Source organism: Vidua chalybeata, chromosome 1 (genome assembly GCF_026979565.1).
Source record: "Vidua chalybeata isolate OUT-0048 chromosome 1, bVidCha1 merged haplotype, whole genome shotgun sequence".
NCBI lineage: Eukaryota > Metazoa > Chordata > Aves > Passeriformes > Viduidae > Vidua > Vidua chalybeata.
The window spans coordinates 58,301,088-58,321,452 of record NC_071530.1 but is presented as its reverse complement, the minus strand read 5'-3'; the positions used below and the strand labels follow the sequence as shown (position 1 = coordinate 58,321,452).

The window sequence follows — 20,365 nt, the reverse complement described above, 5'->3', positions numbered from 1 at the left end:
ACCATCTGTCTATCCATCCTGGCTAGACGATTTGTTTGATGGTTGGAGCTTTGCACCTTGGCTAAAGGAACTCTGTAAAGTAGGTTTGATTATTCTGATAGTGATAATTGTAGTTTTAGTAGCAGTACCCTGTATACTTCAGTGTGTGCAGAACATAATGAGTAAGACAGTATCTAGCATCTTAGTTGTTCATCAGAACGGGGGAGATGTTGGGGAAGATGAAATAGCAAGGCCCTATAAATATGAGGGCCTGGCAAAAGAATCAGAGAATATAGATATCGAGATGAAAACAAGGTTTGAAATACCAAACCTTCATTACTGAGCATCCCGAAAACAATAATGCAATCCCCCCTTTCTGATAGATCCTAAGGCCAAATGGAATGTCCTGTCTCACCCCCCAATGTATGGTTCATCCCTCACCTGTAACCCTCCCCTGAAGTATCCGATGTCTGTAACCCCATTGGCCCAAGTCCTGTCCCAGCCCACCTTGAAGCCCCCTGATAAGGTGTGGCCGAGGGACCGGACGCTCTCTCTCTCTCTCTCTCTCTCTCGGACCTTCCTGCTGGGACACCCACCTGGCACCATCTCTCTCTCCCCCCGCTCTCCCTGGGCCTGCCACGAGTTGCGGCTAGCAACTCTAAGCAAGGCCCTTCATCCTTTACAATAAACCCTATGCTCTAAAGACCGGGCCTCAGAGATCCTTCGTTACCACCCACCCACACCGTCCTGGAGTCCAGCAATCCCCGCAGATAGGGTCAACATATTCCTTAGTATCAAATCTCAGTACAAATCCCTAGTGAAAATCTCAGACAAACCGCTGGGTTTGTTTTGCAACTGAGATGAACCAGTGATTCGTGTGAGCTAATATGTTCCAACGGTAATGGTCTCACAATTAGAAAGCCGACACCTTTGGTTCATTCTTTTAAATATTATCAGAAAAGTCTTGATTCTGTATTTTTGCATGTGATTTTGTCACATGAAAGGCAACCTGGGGCTGCTGGAAACTGGATTTTTGAGTGACCAGCACATACAATTTTAAATCCAGAACAGTACTGATTAAAGGGACTCCCACCCTTCCTCATTTGTGTCATGTTAGTAAGGGGCTGTCTGTATTTGTGTTGGGATTCATATCCCTGTCGACAGACAAGTACATTGGTTATGGTTTACCTTGGGCAAAGTCATGATGAAAATGCTGCAAATCACAAATGTGCTTGCACAACAAAAGGCCATCTTATTGCCTGTTCTCTGGGTAATTTTCTGCAATTTTGTTGCCTAAAGTTATGTATGTATCTGAAGAGTAATGTATTCTTTTCCCCTGAAGATCTAACTGAGAAGGGGGACCAAAATCCCTTATTTAGCCAGCTGCAAGTTCTGAACCCCAGTTTTGTTAGTCCAGATTTTATAGAAGAAAACATTTGTCATCTCAGTGTCTCTGTGATGGAAGGTTGAGTAAACCTGCACTTTGCGTGGCCTCATGTCAGTGGAGCTGATTTAGCATTTAGAGTTCGGTTGAGTATAGGAAAAGGACTGGTGTGGTAGATGCCAGCATTTGGTCTTCTTCAGTAGGATTTTCTTCCTTTGAGCTTCTCATACAGATACAGTTGCTGCTTTTTTTTAAGCTCTCGGTGAAATTAAGATGATGCTGATATTTAATATTTTTTACCTGTGTATTTCTCTCACCTCTTTACCTATCAAAACTTAACAGTAGTTTTGTACTAAAAAAGTCATCTAAAAACTCATGGCAACAATGGCAAAACCAGGCTGGTAATTGTTATCCCAGAAACATACTATTTTTCTTCAGTGACTCATGCCTTTCTTTTCAAAACAAAAGCAAAGCAGCTTATAAATCAGTTAGGTGTGAGGAAGTAAAACAATGGAAAAGAACGTCGTATTTGAGCACTTGTGTTGCTGTCATGCTGGTAGCTGACAATAGCAATTTTTCATTGCAGAAATAATAATGCTTGCCATCTATTATTTAAAACATTGGGAATGAAAGAAACCTAAAGTTTATAAAATCTCATGGAGTAGCCAGGTACAGGGCTGTGCTCAGAATGTGTACAATCATGTGCTGTTTTGGGATCAGCCATCCTAGTTGCTGTGAGGTTGATACAAAGGCACAGTGGGTCCCTTAATGGGCCTATAGAAAAATATCTTCAATAGGATCTTGATTTCAGATCATACTTTCATATGAAAAGTATTGGCTTTATTTTGTATTGTATTGTATTGTAGATAAGAATATGTCCTGATGAATAGAAATAAAGTGATTAGTTTGAATTCCAACACCAGGTTTCGACATGAGGCAGGAATACTTTATTCCCTTATATATTATTCTCTGCTTTCCTCCTGATAGATGCAGAGGCTGAAATATGGTTCTTTAGTCCATTATAGTTTTCACCTTTACTACAAAGGAAAGGCACAGACATTTTATATAATACATGGCTGTGAAAATAAAGTCTATATTTGATAATTCCAGGTAAGGTATTGGAAAGCCTTTGGATACTAATTTCTGATACTTTTTCTCTCTTTAGTGCAGAATTACAGCAGTGCTTCTCTAAAACAGTGTTTTTGGTGGCTGTCTTACATGATGCAGAAGGGTGGTGAAAAACATTAATGAATGTTGAATTTTTAGTGAATTACTCTGACTTCTGAATTTTAATGTTATATTAAGAACACTGGCATTTCTAAATTCTGTAATGACCGGCAGACCACCCTGCTTATAAATGCCAAGCCATCAGTTTGTTTTGCAGCATATCATAGACATAGCTATGCTACAAACTAGCAAAGCCTTATCAGTTTTTTGTCTGATGAGATTTCTTGGGTTTTCATTTTAGACACTGAAAAATCTTGCTTTTTGCAAACAAAACCTTGTTTTGAAGAGCTCACTTGAAACCAGTGAATGATTTTATTGTAGAGGATAAGGAGAAGTTTGCCAATATTTTGGGAGGCTGCTGAATTAAATACACTAACTACCAAGAACTCAGATTTGGTGAACTAAAACTATGTATTTGTTATTTATACCACAATACATGTTGTAATCACAGTCTACAAAAGCCACCATTCAAGGATACCAGTGCAGTGGAATGGGGAGAAGAGAAAATAACTGGAATTTGATATTCATAAGGGATAACTGTTTCTTTCTTTGTTAAACCATGGGAGACATTGGGTCTTCCATTAAAAAACATATATCATGCCAGAATAATATGCTTTCCCGGCTCATTATCCATCTTTTCAAGGTTTTTAAGAGCTCAAAACTTTATGTTTTTCAATTTATCAATAATGTTGCAAATCTTTGTGGAAGTTCTGTTAGTATGAAAAAAGAGAAGGATCTTCTGAGCCTGCTGCTAAGTAGGAAGCATTATCAAGTGCTGAAAACTTTTCAGTTTTTAATGTCAAATTTCAGTTTTTCAGGTGCTTTTTCCTGCAAGTTTTAACACCTGTTACATTTATTTGTCCTGATTATTTTTTTTTTAAAAAGGGAATGAAATTTGGTATTTGCCAAGAGGTCAGTGATATAAATATCAGTATTTTCATGAAGTTCTGAAAGAGTTTTCAACACTGGTGAAGTTGATGTCACTTGAAGACCCCAGTAACAATATTTTAGCAAGGGTGCTGTGGGTCAAATTGATGTGTACTTCAGCAGATGCCTTGGACTAATGGTGGTGGCTTACACTCACAAGGTGGTATCAGTATGTCAATGCTCATATTTCCAACTCAACTAACAAATAGTTAAAGATATAAGAATATAATAATTCTAAATTACTTGGAAAAAATAATGTAAGCAATTTAGAGGTGATGTTAGGAAGCAGTTCTGTTAAATCTCAGGACTGTTAGCTGATATGCCTTTCAACACCTTTCATGACCTTTTTGAATTTTATTATGGTAAGATCAGTAATCAAAACCAGTCTTCATGGAGCTTATTATTAAAGGCTGTATTTAATAAAAACCATTGCATAAGATTTCTGTGTAAAGTTGCTTGGTGGTAAAATAGTATGGTATAACTTGTTAGACTGAGTATTTTGTATTAGGCAATGCATATATAATGGACAATATATTTTTAGAGGCAGTGAAAATGAAAATTAAAATATAAATGTATTATGAAAAGGAAAAGTTGATGCAAACTTTTCTGGTACTTCTGGTTTGCAAAACAATTTCTACATTCTTGTTTTCTAAATGGATCAACCACGAACATACAATAATGGAGATTAACTCAGCAGAGACAAAAAAATAGATTTTCTTGCTCCAGGCTGCATGTGGAATTAATGCTACTATGTTTTGTATTCAAGGTCTTGTTTCAATCACAGAAGTTTATTATGTAACACTATTAAAAAAAAAAGAAAAGTATTTTATATGGTTAATTGCCAATGGTGTAGCATTTCTATTTATCTTTACAGAATAGTATATAATTCTGTGTTGGAAAGTAATTCCAAGACATGAAATGCAGTCTTCTGCACTCTTAAGCAGATAAGTCACCTTCTTCAGCCTGTTGTGTAATCTGCAAAAGGCAGACACATGTTGCTGGCTGCACTGACAAACTTGAAGGGAATGTATGAGACGCCTGTAGTGCTTATAAAAATAATAGAGATGTGGCAGCTTTGTAAAAAAAAAAAATTTCCTCTAAGATAAATGCTGAGTATAGAAGGAGTGGAAATCAAAGGTTGTCAAGGCAATAGTGCACTGATAAACAATTATAAGCACAGTTATTTGCAGCTCTCAAGAAATTGATGTTTTGCATTTCTCTCAGATATACAAATATCTTTCATACATTTCACTGCCTGATAAAATGTACCATTTCATATTAAGGTATAGTTATAAAATAAACATAGAGATATTCAAATGAGAGTTCTGCCATCTGGAAGTGGATTCTATGTCTGCCTGTGGGACTGGGAGTTATCACTGAGGTGCTGAGTCCAATTTTTATCTGCAGGAAGGTAGCTTAAGAACCACAATGATCTTAAGATGGTTCTATATTATGTATAACTTATCACATAAGTTCTATATTATGTATAACTTATCACACTTATGTATAATTTGCACTGTAATCTATAATGGAATTTTGCTTCCTGTTACTGGGGAGTATATATATCTAATATATATCTAGACTGATTTGTAGTATGCAGGGGTAAGGTATTAGTATTACTTCTTATAAAAAGTAGGTGCAAAAATGTAAGGTTCTTTTTGCTGTTGGCTGTTTCTGTGCAGGGAAACAGCATCACTATGAAAATAAGTAATTGTTTTCATCAGCCAAAGAGGAATTGGATAAAGGCTCAGAAAATATCCGACTACTTGGCTATTCACAGTGCTTAAATATTATCAGACCCCATAACAGCTTTCTTATGTCAAGGGTCTGTAACATTTCACAGGTGATGTGCCATGTTACATTGTTCTTCCTCAAACTGAGGTAGAATTTAGCTGGGCCCAAGATGAAGTTAAATAAACTTAGCAGATCCAGGAGCTAAGAAACTGCTACCTTTCCCAGGTGACAGTCTCAAGATGCTGGGTCCCTCTGCTTCTGATCTACACACAGTCTGGCTGGACATTGTCCAAAATCCTTGGACATAATATTTTTTCCACCTGCTTAGGAGGTTGCTGGCTTACCCTTAAGCAACTCCAGGGAGTGTTGCAACACTCAAATCTTTCATACACAGTTGTGGATAAGGAGTAAGACTCTTTGGGTCCACCATTTGGTTCTGTTGTGTGTGTGAGATGTTGGAACAGTCTTGGGAAGCCACACAGCACAAGAAGAAGTTACATAAGGAGAATGAATGTGTTTTTTCTACCACAAGTAAGAGGGGAAGACATAAGAAAGGAAAAAAAAAAAAAACACATAAAGTGGTGAACATGCTGTGCTGTCAAAGTCATGCTAAAACATAATAATGTACTTGAATAGTAGATAAGCAGAACTTTTCTATATTAGGATTCTTCCCCAATAGTCTTTATGCTTAATTTTAAATCAATTTCTGATATTGTTACTGTTCCTCTGATTTTATGGTTAATTTTTCATCAGTTTTGGTCTCGTTTATGAACTGTCTGTGCCTAGATTGTAATTTCACATAATTCATTTATTATGCAAGACTGCAAAAAGGATTTATTCTTTAACTAGTCCAGTAGCTGACATAATCTGAAGCTTAAGATCTGTAATTAGTCAACTGATTTTTAACTCCCATTATTTGTGCTCTGCTTGGAGCAAAACACAACAGCCACTCTCCTCCCAAAGCAAGTGGCTTTTTTAATTACAGGAATTTTTTAAAGTTTGTATAAAATCCATTTTCCATAAATAATCAGTAAAAGTGCAATTCTTTACATGCTCATAAGAATTATGGGAGGAGGGTTATGAAAATGATGATGAAAAGTTCAACTTAGAAACAGATTGGTTTTTTTTGTTTTTTTTTTTTTTTTAAATTTTTCAATCTGTGGAGATGCTATAGTGGGTGTTCCTCAAAATGTAAGCCTGATTGACTGATGATTTCTGTTTCACAACTGCATATTTCCAGATAATTCTCTCCTCTCTTTCCACTTGAAGAAATAGTGCTCTGGTATTATAAAAGGCTTGTGCTCCTTTGGACTAAGTGGAAACTAATAACAGCTTCCGCTCAGCAAGTGACACTTTAATACTCTTTAATATTCTAATAAAAATTGAATATGAAGCAATTGTTTGTAGATGTAAGCTGGAATGAAGAAGAAGGACCTTTCTGTTATTTCTTTCTCTGTGAGTTTTTGTCTGTTGGTCAGAAAAATTATTGTCTTCATAGTTGCTTGTTTTGAGTGGCTGTCTGGAGGCCCAGCTGTGTAGTGCCAGTCTGAATTCAAGCCACATTTTCTCTGTTCACCTGTCAGCTTGGTTCATCCAGAAGGAATTAAAAGCCTTGAGCTCCTGAACTGTGGCGTGAGCTCAGAGCAGTTCTGGGCTAGCAACTGCTTCTGTTCACATGTTCTACTATAAGGTTTAAAATTTTAGCTGTAAAATTTCAAATATTGATGTACACAAAAACAATGCTTGCCCCCAGAAACATTCTGTCTCCTTTGGTGAGAAGCCCAAGAAAATGAAGGCTTTCACTAGTTGACCAACTTCACAAAAACTTTGAAACTTGATCCATAAATAAGAGGTTTTAAATTTTGCATTTCTCTGACAGAATCACAAGCCTTATGTGTTTGACTGTTAGGAGTAGATATGTAATGATTCTATTCATTATATTAGGGACATCTTCTTCCACACACCATCAATGATGGCTACTTATGAGATACTGTGCTTATAAGAAGTTAGATATGTATGCTTAAGTGTTTGTGGGATTAGGATTTGCCTTCACTTACTCTTTTGATTTTTGTCTAATTCAAGGGAGTTATGGGATTGACTTATGAAAACATGATGTAGTGATGGCTTCAGAGACTACTTCCCCTCTTACTGGGTGTTCTACAAAAATGGGCTGTGTACAACTAAGTAATCATTAAAATCTAGTCAGGAGTGGTGGAAGGTAAAGCCTGCTTGCCAGTTGAAATTTTTGGCTTGGTAAAATTCCGGTACTACTAAATATTTGATCTTAATAATGCAGTACCTTATGTCAGGCTACATTTACCTCCTTGTTCTACATTTGCTTAATATAGTGGTTTCTGCTGCTCATTAGAGATGGCCATTAGGTGTATAAAGTAACTGCTTACATCTATAGTTGCTCTTTATATTTTCTGTCTGTATCTTTAGGGAATTAACAACAATATAGTAATAGTTGTGCGGTTTTGTGTTTTTAGTTCAGTTTATTTTGCTGTTGACAGCAGTTGATGTGAAACTAAGGGTGGAGATCTGTAATTACTTCATAGGATACCAGAATCAGTTTATTATTTTCGACCCAAGTGAGTGAATCTGTCACAATGTCCATTATTTAGTGGCATGAGAGTAAACTGTACTTTATATTTTTTTCATTAAATCCATTTCTCCCCACCCCCATTAATTTCCTTCCTTGTGTTTTTGTAGCACATTATTTTCTTGAGGCTGAATTCTGTATTGGAGCTGCACAACAGTAGATCTGATCTGATTAGGGAGGTAGAAATGTGATTGTGAGAATACTCATCTTGGCAGAAGATACGTGATTAAAGGAATGGTGAGACACAGACACAAATCTGTTTGGAGAGATGTTGAGTGAGAAAATCTCAGGAATATTCCACCATATTTACAGGCTCCTAACTTGCTATAAAATTAAAGCTGTCCTTTTAACATGGTGGTGAAACCTCTGGAAATGATCGTCTTAAGGTTTGGATCCTTACTTGAAGTTCATCCAGGCTGTTCCATGCTGAAGTTCTATACAGTCTGGTTGCATCTCACATAAGAATAGACTTTTTATTTTTGTGAGATTTTTTGCTACTTCCTGCCTCCCCTTCATCTGGAAATGCTGTAAGAAAGGTATTTTTACATTTCAACATTTTGTATTCCAGTCTGGGTGGAGGTTAAAAGGATGATAATCCAATTTAATATGTATGTGTATAAAGAAAATTTTGGTTGAATAATCTGGGGGAAAGCAATTAGTTTTAAAGCATCTTTATTAAAATACACCACATGACTTGTAGTGTCCTGGAACAGTGCCTCTAGATTGCTGTCTGGAATTGTAGAGTCGCAGGAGTGAGTGTCCCTGGTGTATCTATTACCTGGTTGCATCAAGACTCAATTATGGTAGCGAGATTTTTCACTGTATTCTCAGTACTTGGTGGACTCAAAATAACAAAAATTACTCACAATATTATATATATATATCTAGTATTATATATATCTAGTACTACCCTTCTATAATTATATCAGGAATCATGAAGCAGAATTATTTAAAATGGGGTAGTGGAAGTGTGGTGTTTCAGTTTTTAATCCCTGGCTCTCCTCATTAAGCAACTGCAAAACATTCCTGATTGCTTATGTGCTGATTGTCTCTGTGGTGGTCTGTCCATGAGTGCTGGAGAGGTGGAAAGATTCTCCTGTTGGAACTGACAGTGCGTCTACTGGCTGCAGCCAGAAAATGCCCTCAAATATTTGTCTTAAGTAATATATATGTATTTGGCTTTTTGATAATTGTTTGTGAATCTTTCAAATAACAATTTTGCATTGGAAAATACTTAAACTACAGATGAGATTCAAGCCCCACTTAGCCTGAGAAGTGCCCTGAGCAAGAGGCAGCTGTGTACCCTGAGATAGATGAAATGTAATAAACCCAGCTATCCATTTAAATAGTTTGAGTGGACACTCCATGAAACACTGTTCCATTAAGGCAAATGTGTCCACTACCATTCCCCATAATAACTGCCTACTGTCCAAGTTCTTAGTTATAGGTAACATGTTAAAATATATCTTCTCACAAAATAAAATACTACACAGTTTCAACAAAAAAACCCCAGTGACACAGTTGTTACTATCTGGTTTAGTGGAAACATAAAGTACAGGACAAAAAATGTATGTGCTCTGAAAATGAGGTATTGTTCTAGAATATTAAAATTATCTTTAATGACAAATGTGTTATAGTTCAGAGGTTGCTCTGAAAGGAATTATTTTTTGTGTTCTCTGAAAGTATTTTCAATAATGTGCAGTATGGCGAGGGCGCTGATTCCTCAATAGAAACTGCAGTTGTCCTGAGCGTATCAGGGCAAAACACATCTTTATATGAATTTTGCAGCTCAGACTATGCTTAGATTTTGGTTTTTTTGTATTGGACTACTTAGCTGAGTTGAAATGCATTTAATTTTTTGGCTCATTTGTCACAAAGCTTGTGACCTGGATCCCAGTGAATATCCCTTTCCTGAGTACTACCTAGGTCCCTTGTTGCTAGCCTGAAAGAGAGGAAAATGTGTCTCAGCACAAAGAATAAGAATGTTCTCACACCCTCTTATAATCTGAAAAGTTAAGGAACTTGAACTCCAATGTGCTCTCCAGTTACTTGTTCGAGGAATAAGTGGAAAGTATAATTTCTCATTCCTTCCTTTCACAAGTTGTGGAACTTTAATGCCCTTCTCCTTGAAGTATCTCCAGTCAGAGGCCAGGACATCTTTGTCATAGCCATTTTATTATACAGAATGGAAAGGTTTCCTATTCCTGCCTTTACCATTTGAATAAAGGGAATTACGTAAGACGTGAAAGGATTAGACATAGGAGAACTGAACTGGAATTAAATATCTATTAGCCCGCATCTCCCTCTTAAAAAAGCCCAACTTCCAAACCAATTGATCAACTACAAAAACATCCATGCTGTAGTAATGAGGATGCAGTTGCTCCCTTCTGAGGCAGCTGTTCCACAGTGCCATGCAGAGAGGATCTTTTTTTTTTGTATGAACTTTCTGTTGCAGTGCATTAACTCTAAATTACAAAACTACATAAATATTTAAGTGATTTCTGCTTTACTGGCAGACATGCAATTTTCCAGCAACTGAAATTTTCCTATATCTACATTCTCACAGTTGTGTGAACTAAGAGTTAGAGTTATAGAGTTATAGGTAGTTTTTTTTTTTTCCCCTTTTTTTCATGAGAGAAGGTTTTAAGGAAATATTGTAAGGAATTCCAACTATTACAATAACATTTTTATTCTACTTTGGCCGTTAGGATTCAGTATTTCAAATACAATTTATCTCCCAAGTTATTTTTATCTGGCCTTTTGGCAACACAACCAACTTTTTCTAGCTGTGTTGTATTTACAATCAAAAATCAGTGGAAAATATTTTTGTTTATATCATATAACATTTAAGAAAAAAATCTACAGGATTCTTTGTAGAACACTAATTTTTCTATATGATTTTAAATACAGAGAAAAAAATTACATCAACAAATCTTTGAGCTTAGGGTACTTCTATGCTGAAATCACCTGGATTTATTGTTGATTTTCTTATTGGGGTGGCTGTAACAGCAGCCATTGATGGCACAGAGGGGCTCATGAGAGCATGGCCCAGAGCAGGCTGGAGCAGAGTCCAGCATTCTGGAGACTTGTCTGGTGTCTGTGCCACGTGGAGCACTGACCTTTCTGGGCAGCTGGATGCTTCTCCATCTCTGAATTGTAGCCTGCTGAACCTTGTAGCCTTGCCTTCAGACCTGCTGCTCTTCAGGTCCTCTGGGACTGTATCTCCCACATTCAACTAGACATCTCCAGCTCCTAATTTATTCCAAAGACATAAAGAATGGATGCCATTAGGTCACACAGAAGAATGACACTATTAAAATAGCAAACAGATGATATTTGTATTTTATTTTTAGCTTATTTCCTGTTGCTTTCCTGTGGTTGCTGATGTTACAAAAGCTTCCTTTCTAGTCACTTTGCTTAAAATACACATACATTGTGCATATATGCATCTTCATGCTGGAGTTTGGCATTAGATTGTCCAGTGTGTTTGCTTATGAATGAAGCAGTATTGGCTCAAACTCCTTGAGACTGAGAACTACAAGGAACTTGCCGAAGGCCCTTTCTGTGATGCTTTTTCTTCTTCTGTGAACACAGCCCTGAGAATTTAGATGCTTAGCAGACTGTGTTCCCAACCTATGTGGTTTTAGCATGGGTGGGCAGACATCTCCCCTGACAGATACACAGTAGACAGTAGACTTCAGTCTTGGCCCAAATGCTGAATGTCTCTTCTCCTTTAGTTTACAACAAAGCATTGAGTCAACATTTTAGTCCCCTGTAGGACTTAATGTCAGAACGAGTCAATCATCAGGAGTCCATATTTATATGGACTATAAGGGAGAGTAGGGTCTTCAGATGCTGTAAAAGGATGCTGTCCCTGGAGATGTCATGTGGATTTTTGCTCTCTCTATTTTTAATTCCCCTTTGAAGTGAGATTATTGAGTCACTCAGGACTAAAATAAATGCAACAGACAAAAAATTCAGCTTCCTTATTTTTTGCCGTATTCATGAATTGACCAGACACTCTTTGTCTTCCTAATTTCTGATCTTCTCCCCCATATCCGTTTCACTTCCTGAATTTCTTTGGCTTATAATAACACCACAAAACTCCTTTAGGCTTATTTTTGGCTTTTTTTTTCCTGAGAGGTAGCCAATTCTCCTGGACAAGTAAATTTTAGTACATGCTGTTGCATCCCGGGTAGGGTTCAGTTAGGGGTTTTAATAATGTTAGTTAGCCAGTTCTGTGTACCCCCATTTCCCCCTGCGATGGTTCGCTCCGGGTCACTTACCATTGGAGCATTCCCATGGCAGTCTTGTGGTCACCGCCCTGTTCACTCCTGAAACTTCTGTGTCAGTTACCCCATCCCCATATCCCTATTCGTCCCAGAACCCTGTACACACCCCTGTTGTGTTCCTGTTGGCTGCTGTGGTCCACGCCACTCCCCCGTTGCCTGTCCCCATTGGGCGAGGGGGGCTTCTGCCCCTGTTTGCCCGCCCCCTATATAACCCCACGGTCTCTTTGTCTCTCCGCCATCTTGTCCACACGGGCGCTGGGGGATGGACGCTGCCCTCCACCGCGGCTACCACGTGGGAATAAACTTTCTCCAGCCACACAGGGCAAGGTGTGCCTCCTTCACCTCTTTACCTCCTCTCAGCGTCGGTTACAGAGCGTGGCTAGCCCATGCCGGTGTGCTCAGCGCTAGAGTGCCCGGACATGCGGCAACCCCAGTCCGGCCAAGAGGCAACGCCTTTAGCCGGGCTCTCGAGCCATCCGGACCAGGGCGAGAAGAACGCCATGCCGCAACATGCAATATTGAAATCACATGTTAGGTATTACAAGGAATTCCCATCCTTTCATAAGCAAACATGTAATTAGAATTTATTTCTTTATTTATTCCCTGGTGGGCATTTGCTGGAATTGGAAAAAAGAGGAATTTTGTCAAAAGCTAACTTTCTATGTGTTTATTTTCCCATTATTTTCTTACATGAGAGTGCAACAGAATCAGAGTTTTTACACAGTACTGCATGTCGTGGTTCAGTCCTAGTGCCACATCATAATTTTCACGACAACATCATGTCTGGTGGCAGTTGAGGCATGAAATATCCATACTTTGTTCAAAATGTCCTGTTCTTTGCACATTTGTGTGCATGTTTTTTAAAGAATCTGTAGATGTCTGTAGTAAGGGAGTTCTGTTTGTGCTTAAGTGGCACTAGGAGGCCCTGGCTGTAGTTGGGGTTTAACTGTTGTCCATCTGGGATCTCAGAACTTCAGAATAAATCTCAGTTGCATTGGTACATGTGAGTTCTCCTTGTGCCTTGCTGTGCCACAGCTTCCATTGGAGGTCCTTCAGCAGAGTATCTACATGATAGACACACTCAGAGATTTCATATGGCGCCCTCTGTAGCTTTCTCCAAGTGTAATATGCATATACATTCTATTTCAACTTCTCTTATTTTTCTTCCACTCCCCAGGTATTATGAAAACTTTACCCAGTGCACAGAACGTGAAGCCAACAATGCAAGTTGCTTTTGGCCAAACCCCCTTGCAGAAGGCTTTATCACTGGAATTCATAAACAATTCTTTTCAAACTGTACTTCAGAAAAGGTTCACTGGGAAGATCCACCGGATGAAATTCTCATAACACTGATCTTGATCCCAGTCATGTTGACATGTGCTATGATAACACTGGTAGTATGGTGCAGCAAGAGAAGTGATCTCTTGGTGTAAGTTCTTCCTCTGGGCTTTCTTTTTCTTCATTTCTTTCTTCCCTAAACACTGAGAAAGAAGGATAAAGAGAGGAACATGGCATAAAGATTTCAGATCTGCTGAAATGGAACCAGTGAGATACTGAGATGCTCCCATAAATGAAGAGCTGCCTGCTGCTGCTGCTGCTGCGTCACTGCTTCTGTCTTGACCATGAGTATTGCTGGTGGACAACTCTACTTCCATCAAGCCTCATCAGCATGGAATTCACAGGCAGCTTCCAGAAACAGGAGAGTTCCCAGGCAAATGGACCCCTTGTCTGCAAAAGGAATAAAGTTACTTTCCTGTGGGCAAAGATGGCTGTTAAAGTTTTGCAAAGCTGTATGTCTGTAATACTGACTTGGGGGGAAGTGATATCTCTTGAGGTTTTGCGCAGGATGCTCAAGGTTTTAATCTGTGAACCCTGTGTCTTGGAGAGATCCCTGGCACAGGAACTGATTAGGGATATAACCAGGTGGCAGCTTTTTTTAGAAGCTAGTCAAAATTATCATTATCAAAACTGGGAAGTATTGTTCTGGCAAAGAAACAACTTCTGTGTCTACAACTATCTGCACAGAGAAATTATCCTGCCACATTATAAAATAGTTTATAAAATTCCTTTAAGCATGGCTGCTTGGAATTGTATGTTTTACAAACAAACTTTGGGAGGATATACAAATCCTACTTTACAGAGCTGGAAAATGTGAGAGGAAATTGTTTGGTTATAAATATACTAAGGAATAATGAAGAAACTTTCATATGCCAGACTTTTTATTTTTCCTCTTTTATAAATATTATTCTTGATGACTTGTGTTCACTGTATACTCCCCACTCTCACTCCAATTTGTGCAAGTGATATACTACAAATAAATATAAAGGTGTCATGTTGAAGTGCCTTTCAGAGTATTGTACATAAATAATTCTTTGTCCTGTGAAGAGTGTGGGAACAAAAGTATGAACATCAAAACTTGGAATAGAAGTAGGAGGAAAGAGAAAAATTTAACTCAGAAATCTTATTCTACAAAATTATGTAATAGTTGAAATAAAGATCATATGCTCACAACAAAAGAACTCTGTGTTGCAAACCTTCTTTTCACAACATGCATTCCATCCAATGCTTTTCTATGACAAGTGTGCAATGTATGTTACAAGTGACTTTTCATTTTTCCATACCTTATGCACACAAATAAAATAGAGCTAAATGGCTGGGTAATTGTGTTTTATATATTTTATAGTTAGATTTTCTCCTTTAAGGTTCTGGCTCCATGTTTGAGATGTAGGTTTGTGAATATGAAAAGCATTTCCAAGCTTGAATCAAATTAGAAGTGCTAGATTATTTATCTACATACATTGTGTATAGATAAATAAATAACCCTTATGAGCTGTACTGGTTTGTTTTCACTTCTGTTCACAAGGGTTGAAGGCACCAACTTGTTTATTCATTACTCTGATGTTGGAAGAATTCTATTTTGAAAGTGTTTCATGTGTGTTTTTCCAAAGACTCTTCCTCATTCTCTAGATGCTAACAGAAATTGCTGTTTGTCAAACAGAAGACTGAAATAATGTATTAAGCGATTCTGTTTAATTTTCTATTGAACTCTTATTTTCTGTATTAAAATGCGTTGGACCACCAAAACTAGTTTTCAGTTAAGATGCCAAACCCATTCATTTTATCCAAAATATTGTTTGGTTAAGCACTTTTTGTGGCCAAAACCAAACAATCTTATATTCTGGACGGAGTTTCATCTTAATTAACATTTACTTAAACTTCAACAAGCTTCAAGGTGAGTTTCAAAACTTTGGTTTGGAAACCACATAGCAAAAATTTTGACTTTTGAAAAACCACATTCATTTCAACCTAATTGTTGTGTTTGGGGCAAATTCTGGACATGTGCCAGAGTTTCTGACTCATTTGAAATCATATTCACCTAATGAACAGGTTGCCTGGGAGATATCAGTCAGCTTAATTCATAAGCTTAATTTATAAAATGGATTGGCCTAGGTACTACGTGAGGAAGAAAGCTTGATGAATTCATACGACCAGATATGTACTGTGGTCTTTAAAAGAATGCCATGTTTAAAATCTCTAGTTCAGAGAGTCTTTTAAAATATAAGATTCAAAGGAACAGAAATAGTTTTTTTATTTTAATTCCTGTGCCGTAGAGTAGGGTAGAGGATGTGCTTTGCAGGTAAAAATTTAATAATTGTGTGTCCTCCTCATCCAATTGTGATCTTCTATTACTTTTTATACAGCTGAAGAAAGGCTGAGAAGTTGAAATAGTGCATGGGAAACAACACTGATTATTTTATGTAGTCTCAGTGTTTTAAATCTGAGAAATATTTATAGTGTTTTTAGGAAAAATGCAGCTGCAGTAATTAGTTCTTAACAGTTGTGTACATTAATAGGGACCCAGAATGATAATTGTTGAATCTTTTGACATAGGTTTTACTGTATGTTGATGAGAGTTAGTGGTTATTTTCTGCTGCATGGACCTTACTATGTCTTCCCCAAAGCCTATTTCCATTGGCAAGAAAATCACATCTGGTACCAAGAATCTGGCTCGTTAATTAATTGGAAATTAATTTGGTATCACAACAGAGTCTCAGGAATAACGATATTCAAGAAGAATGAAAATAACTTGTTTAAAATCCTTCCTAGAACTGGAACTGTTGTTGATCCCCAGCAATATTTAGGCCAAAAGACAAGTGACAGTTAGCTGACATTGCTAATTGCTGTGAGTTGTGGGATTTTTTGCATTCAGTAGCAACTGTGGAAGTGCGTATAGGGTATAAAGCTTCAGCAAAGAGTTAACAGAAGAAGATGTTGACTAACAGGACCAAGACAAAGGCAGAGAGGGCTGTCATTCAAGAAAAATAGCAGGAGGCCAAAGGAAGAACAGAATTTCTTCAGGGCAAGGACAAAAATGGTCAAGAACACTAAAAAATGCGGTACTTTCTTCCAGGAGTATGACCTCACCATGTGCAGGTTAGTAGTAAATGTCCCTTGGGGCATGGGTAAGGAATAGTGAGGAAATCCTGCATGCTGTCTGCATCTGTCCAGCGTTCATGCAGAGGGAATCAACAGCCCCTTTCATTTCTTAGCATCTCCACAATTAAATGAATGTATATGGTGTAAATTCCTTTCTACACGGATTGGGCATCCAGATGAATTTACAGGAATGCTCAACAGGTGTGCCTCTTTTTTGACTGGTGGTGTCTCTTCCTGCTTAAATGTGATGTGTGGATCCTGGCAGCAGGTGTCCACCTGCTCCAATACATTGGCTCTCTTGGAAACTGAAGCAAAGTATGAATTTTGCAAGGCAGCAAGATGTAATGCAGCAGTGCTGGACATTATTTTGCTTAAGTCTTGATTGTCAAAAGCATGAGGGTATTTCATAAAGTGAAAGGTCCTGAGCTGTATTTGTAAAGTCTGAGTTCCACAGGAGAAAAAGAAAATATTGCATTTTTTTAACTCATGGGTGGTTTGGAAGGATAAGAACAATTAGTGACTGTTATTGCTTCTGAATACAGGAAAAATGGAGCTCTCTATGTGCTTTGATATAAATATCTACGAGCATGCAGTGGTATTTATTTATTTATATAAGATACTCAGAAGTGGACATATGAATTTTAGTTAGAGTCTGTGTTCCTGCTACTCTAACAAAATTTTGAAATACAAAACTGAGACCCTCAAATAGTGGATTTGATAAGAAAAACAAATTTTCTGCGCAGTAGGAAATCTGAGGAGCATTGAGGCTACTAACTTGTCTTTGTCTGACTCTCAGCAGAACATTTTGAAAGGATACAAATAGTAATGATGCATAATAGGCATGATCTGTCAACACCAACTGTGCCAAAACACTCGGGGAGTGGAGGAAGAGCCAGGTGGTCACAGGCAATATACAGGTGCTGCCCTGCTTAGAGCTGATGGTGAGAGCCAACTCTGCTCAGAAGTGTCTGGACATATATCAGTGCGGTGCTGTACTTGGTTTTGAGGGATGGGCCTTCTTTGCCTTATGCAGAAACCATTGCTAATTTGATTGCCTGGCTGCTGGAGTGGAGATAGCTTCAAATGAGTTTGTAGAAGATGTGCCTTTGTAGAGTTTCCTGGGAGTGTGGGTATGCAGACAAGACTACCAGGCTACTGGGGTTTTTTTTGGAACTTGCAGGGATGGCAGCAGCATAGTTAGAATTGCTCCTTAAGGTTTGACATTCAGATACAACTGAGTTCTGCCTAAATCCTTCATGGTGGGATATTTTTTCTTTACTAGTTTTTATATCTAGGGTGTAGATATCTGCATGAGAACAGGGTCTCGTACATTGTTTTCATCATGTTCTAAGGGAGACTCTTGGTTTTTGTGAGATTAATGGTCAGAAATGCTCTCAAAGAACCATTAAATGGATCCTAGTGACAGTTTCACTGTAGCCCCAGCTACAATGTGGTAGACATCTAAATTATAAAGGATGTTAATCATGCTCCCAGGTACCTTAGACCTCTGTTCTTCAGTGCCCTGTCTAAATAGGGAATAATCTCAGAAGGATGCTATGAGCATAAGAAAGTGAATGGTAAGAAAGTTGCTTAAAGATTATTGAGTTGTAGAACCTACTTACAACAATCTAGTGATTCAAAATGACAGCAATTAGAAAACCAATAGGAAATACAGGCAGGGAGAATTTTCCTGATTCAGTCCATTTGACTAATTATTTTTCTTGTTTTATTTTTTATTTACAGTTATTCTTTTTTAAAATTAATGGGCTAGAAGGGGGAAATAAGGAGCCTGTGCCTTTTAAAGCAGAGCCCTAAGTTTCTGAAAAATGCCATTGTATTTCTCATGTTATTAACATTAACATGGGTCTTTTGTCATCTTCATTCTCCTGCTGCTCAGAACAGCAAAAGAATGCAATTTTTGCCTGACAGTTTCAATGCCATTAAAGATTCAGAATGACAACAGTGGAAGCTTTTTAGCACATAGCTGCTTAAAAGTGAAATATGTTGAGTCACTTGGAAACTAATTGAAGTATTCTTGGAGAGCACACCAGGGAGCTGCATAGATACAGAGAGAGTGAGTGGGAACAGAGATAATTCCACTGACAAAAATCACTTTAAATCCTAGGAAATTATGGTACATTTAATTGCTCACCTCATAAAAACAACCTTAGCTGGTAATTCAAAAACAACTGGGGAAAATCCTAATTATGTATGTAAATATGTACCTTATTTCTCCCTACTCATCAACAGGACTGTAACATAACTGCAAGGGAAATGTGCTATTTTCCAGCTAACAGTTGTTGTACACATTATGGAGACTCCCTGACTGAGTGTGAGTGGTGTACCTGCTCGACATTTGATGCATAAAGAAATTCTGTATAAACTAGAAAGTATTATGTGGTCCCTGTCACTGTAAAGAGGAGATCCCACTGGTTTATGTGTGTGAGAAGCCATTGGAAGGACATACGAGCACAGAGCCAAACTTCATTAGAACCAAGCCACTTGGGGAGACCAACTGATATCAGTCTTGGAAAATACCTGTGTCTGATCAGACTCCTGTAACACCAAAATATTCAGATTTTGATAGACAAGATTGGTCAATTGTTGTAAAAGCAAAGATGCATATTTTATGAGAATTGAACAACTGGTTGTTTTGTTAGGAACTTGGATAGGAACTGAATTTGAAAGCAATTGCACATTCAGTCATTCTTATTTCAAATGACTGTAATGAGGCTTGGATTTGAGTGAGCTGTAATGTTTAGCTAATTAAATATTCAGTTATAGATAAAATAATGCATGCAAAGTTACACTTTGATTTTTAAGTTGGTCTCTGCCCTTTGCATGAATTTTAACCTGAATGAAGAGAGAAGAGTAAGGAAAAAAAATAAAAATGAAAAATTATTTTATGAAGTGTAAAGAATTTTGCTAATTTATTTAAATAAATTTTTTATTTTTTATTGGTCTGGTTTATTTTGCAATTTTGACTTCATATAAAAGTACATTACTTTCTTTAAGGTCAGCATGGATACTTTTTCAAAGACATGAAGGTATTAATACAGACAACTGTTGCCTTGCTTTCTGTTTTATTTTTTTGATGAAAATACTGGACACCAGTATGTCAGGGTCACATCTGAGCCAGCAGACCTGCAGGAATAGCGAAGTCAAATTATAAAGGAAATGTTCTTAATCCTAGTGGGGCACTGTAGCAGAGTGCTCCTTGGGGCTATCTGGAAACAATTTGCAGACTGAAAAGCCTCACTTGGAAAGACTTGAGTTTGCTATCTTTTGACAAAGGGAATAATTTTTAAGGACAACTATTAGTAATAAAGTTACAGTTTATAGAAACTTTACAGGATCAGCATCTTAGAGACCTGTGCACTGGGATCCCCATGCTGGGATTTTGAATAAACGCATTCCCACGAGTTTCAGTCTCTAAGGAGAGATATTTGCTTAGAGTTTATGAGATGGTTGCAATGAATTTTCCTGTCAGCAGGGAGTGAATCCCCGTTCTCTTGGACTGCCTAATAACTGTCCCAGTTTATTTTAAAGTGAAGAGCTCTGCCAGTAATTTTTACCCTTTTTAGGAATTAATCTAGGCATTAAAACTACTTCTTAAAACATTTGGAGAAACACTAGTATTTGACAATCACATTGGCAGAATATCTGCAGACTACCTGTTTTTTTCTGTCTTTCAACAATTTGGTTTTGCTAGCAAAAATAACATGTTTTGGGAGTACTTTCTTGAGCAGAGTAGCAGAACTAGCAGTCCTTTCTAATAACTAA

General features: G+C 37.7%; 1 protein-coding gene across 2 annotated transcripts in view; it reads left to right on the top strand.

Moving 5' to 3' along the window:
- Nucleotides 1-14,800, top strand: part of RAMP3 (receptor activity modifying protein 3) — a 45,446-nt gene extending 30,646 nt beyond the window's left edge. For both annotated transcript variants that reach the window (XM_053953443.1, XM_053953437.1), the window contains one exon: nucleotides 13,323-14,800. In XM_053953443.1, the coding sequence (XP_053809418.1) occupies nucleotides 13,323-13,578 (256 nt within the window). In that variant the 3' untranslated portion in view covers nucleotides 13,579-14,800. The remainder of the gene's footprint in view (nucleotides 1-13,322) is intronic.
- Nucleotides 14,801-20,365: the final 5,565 nt, after the last annotated feature.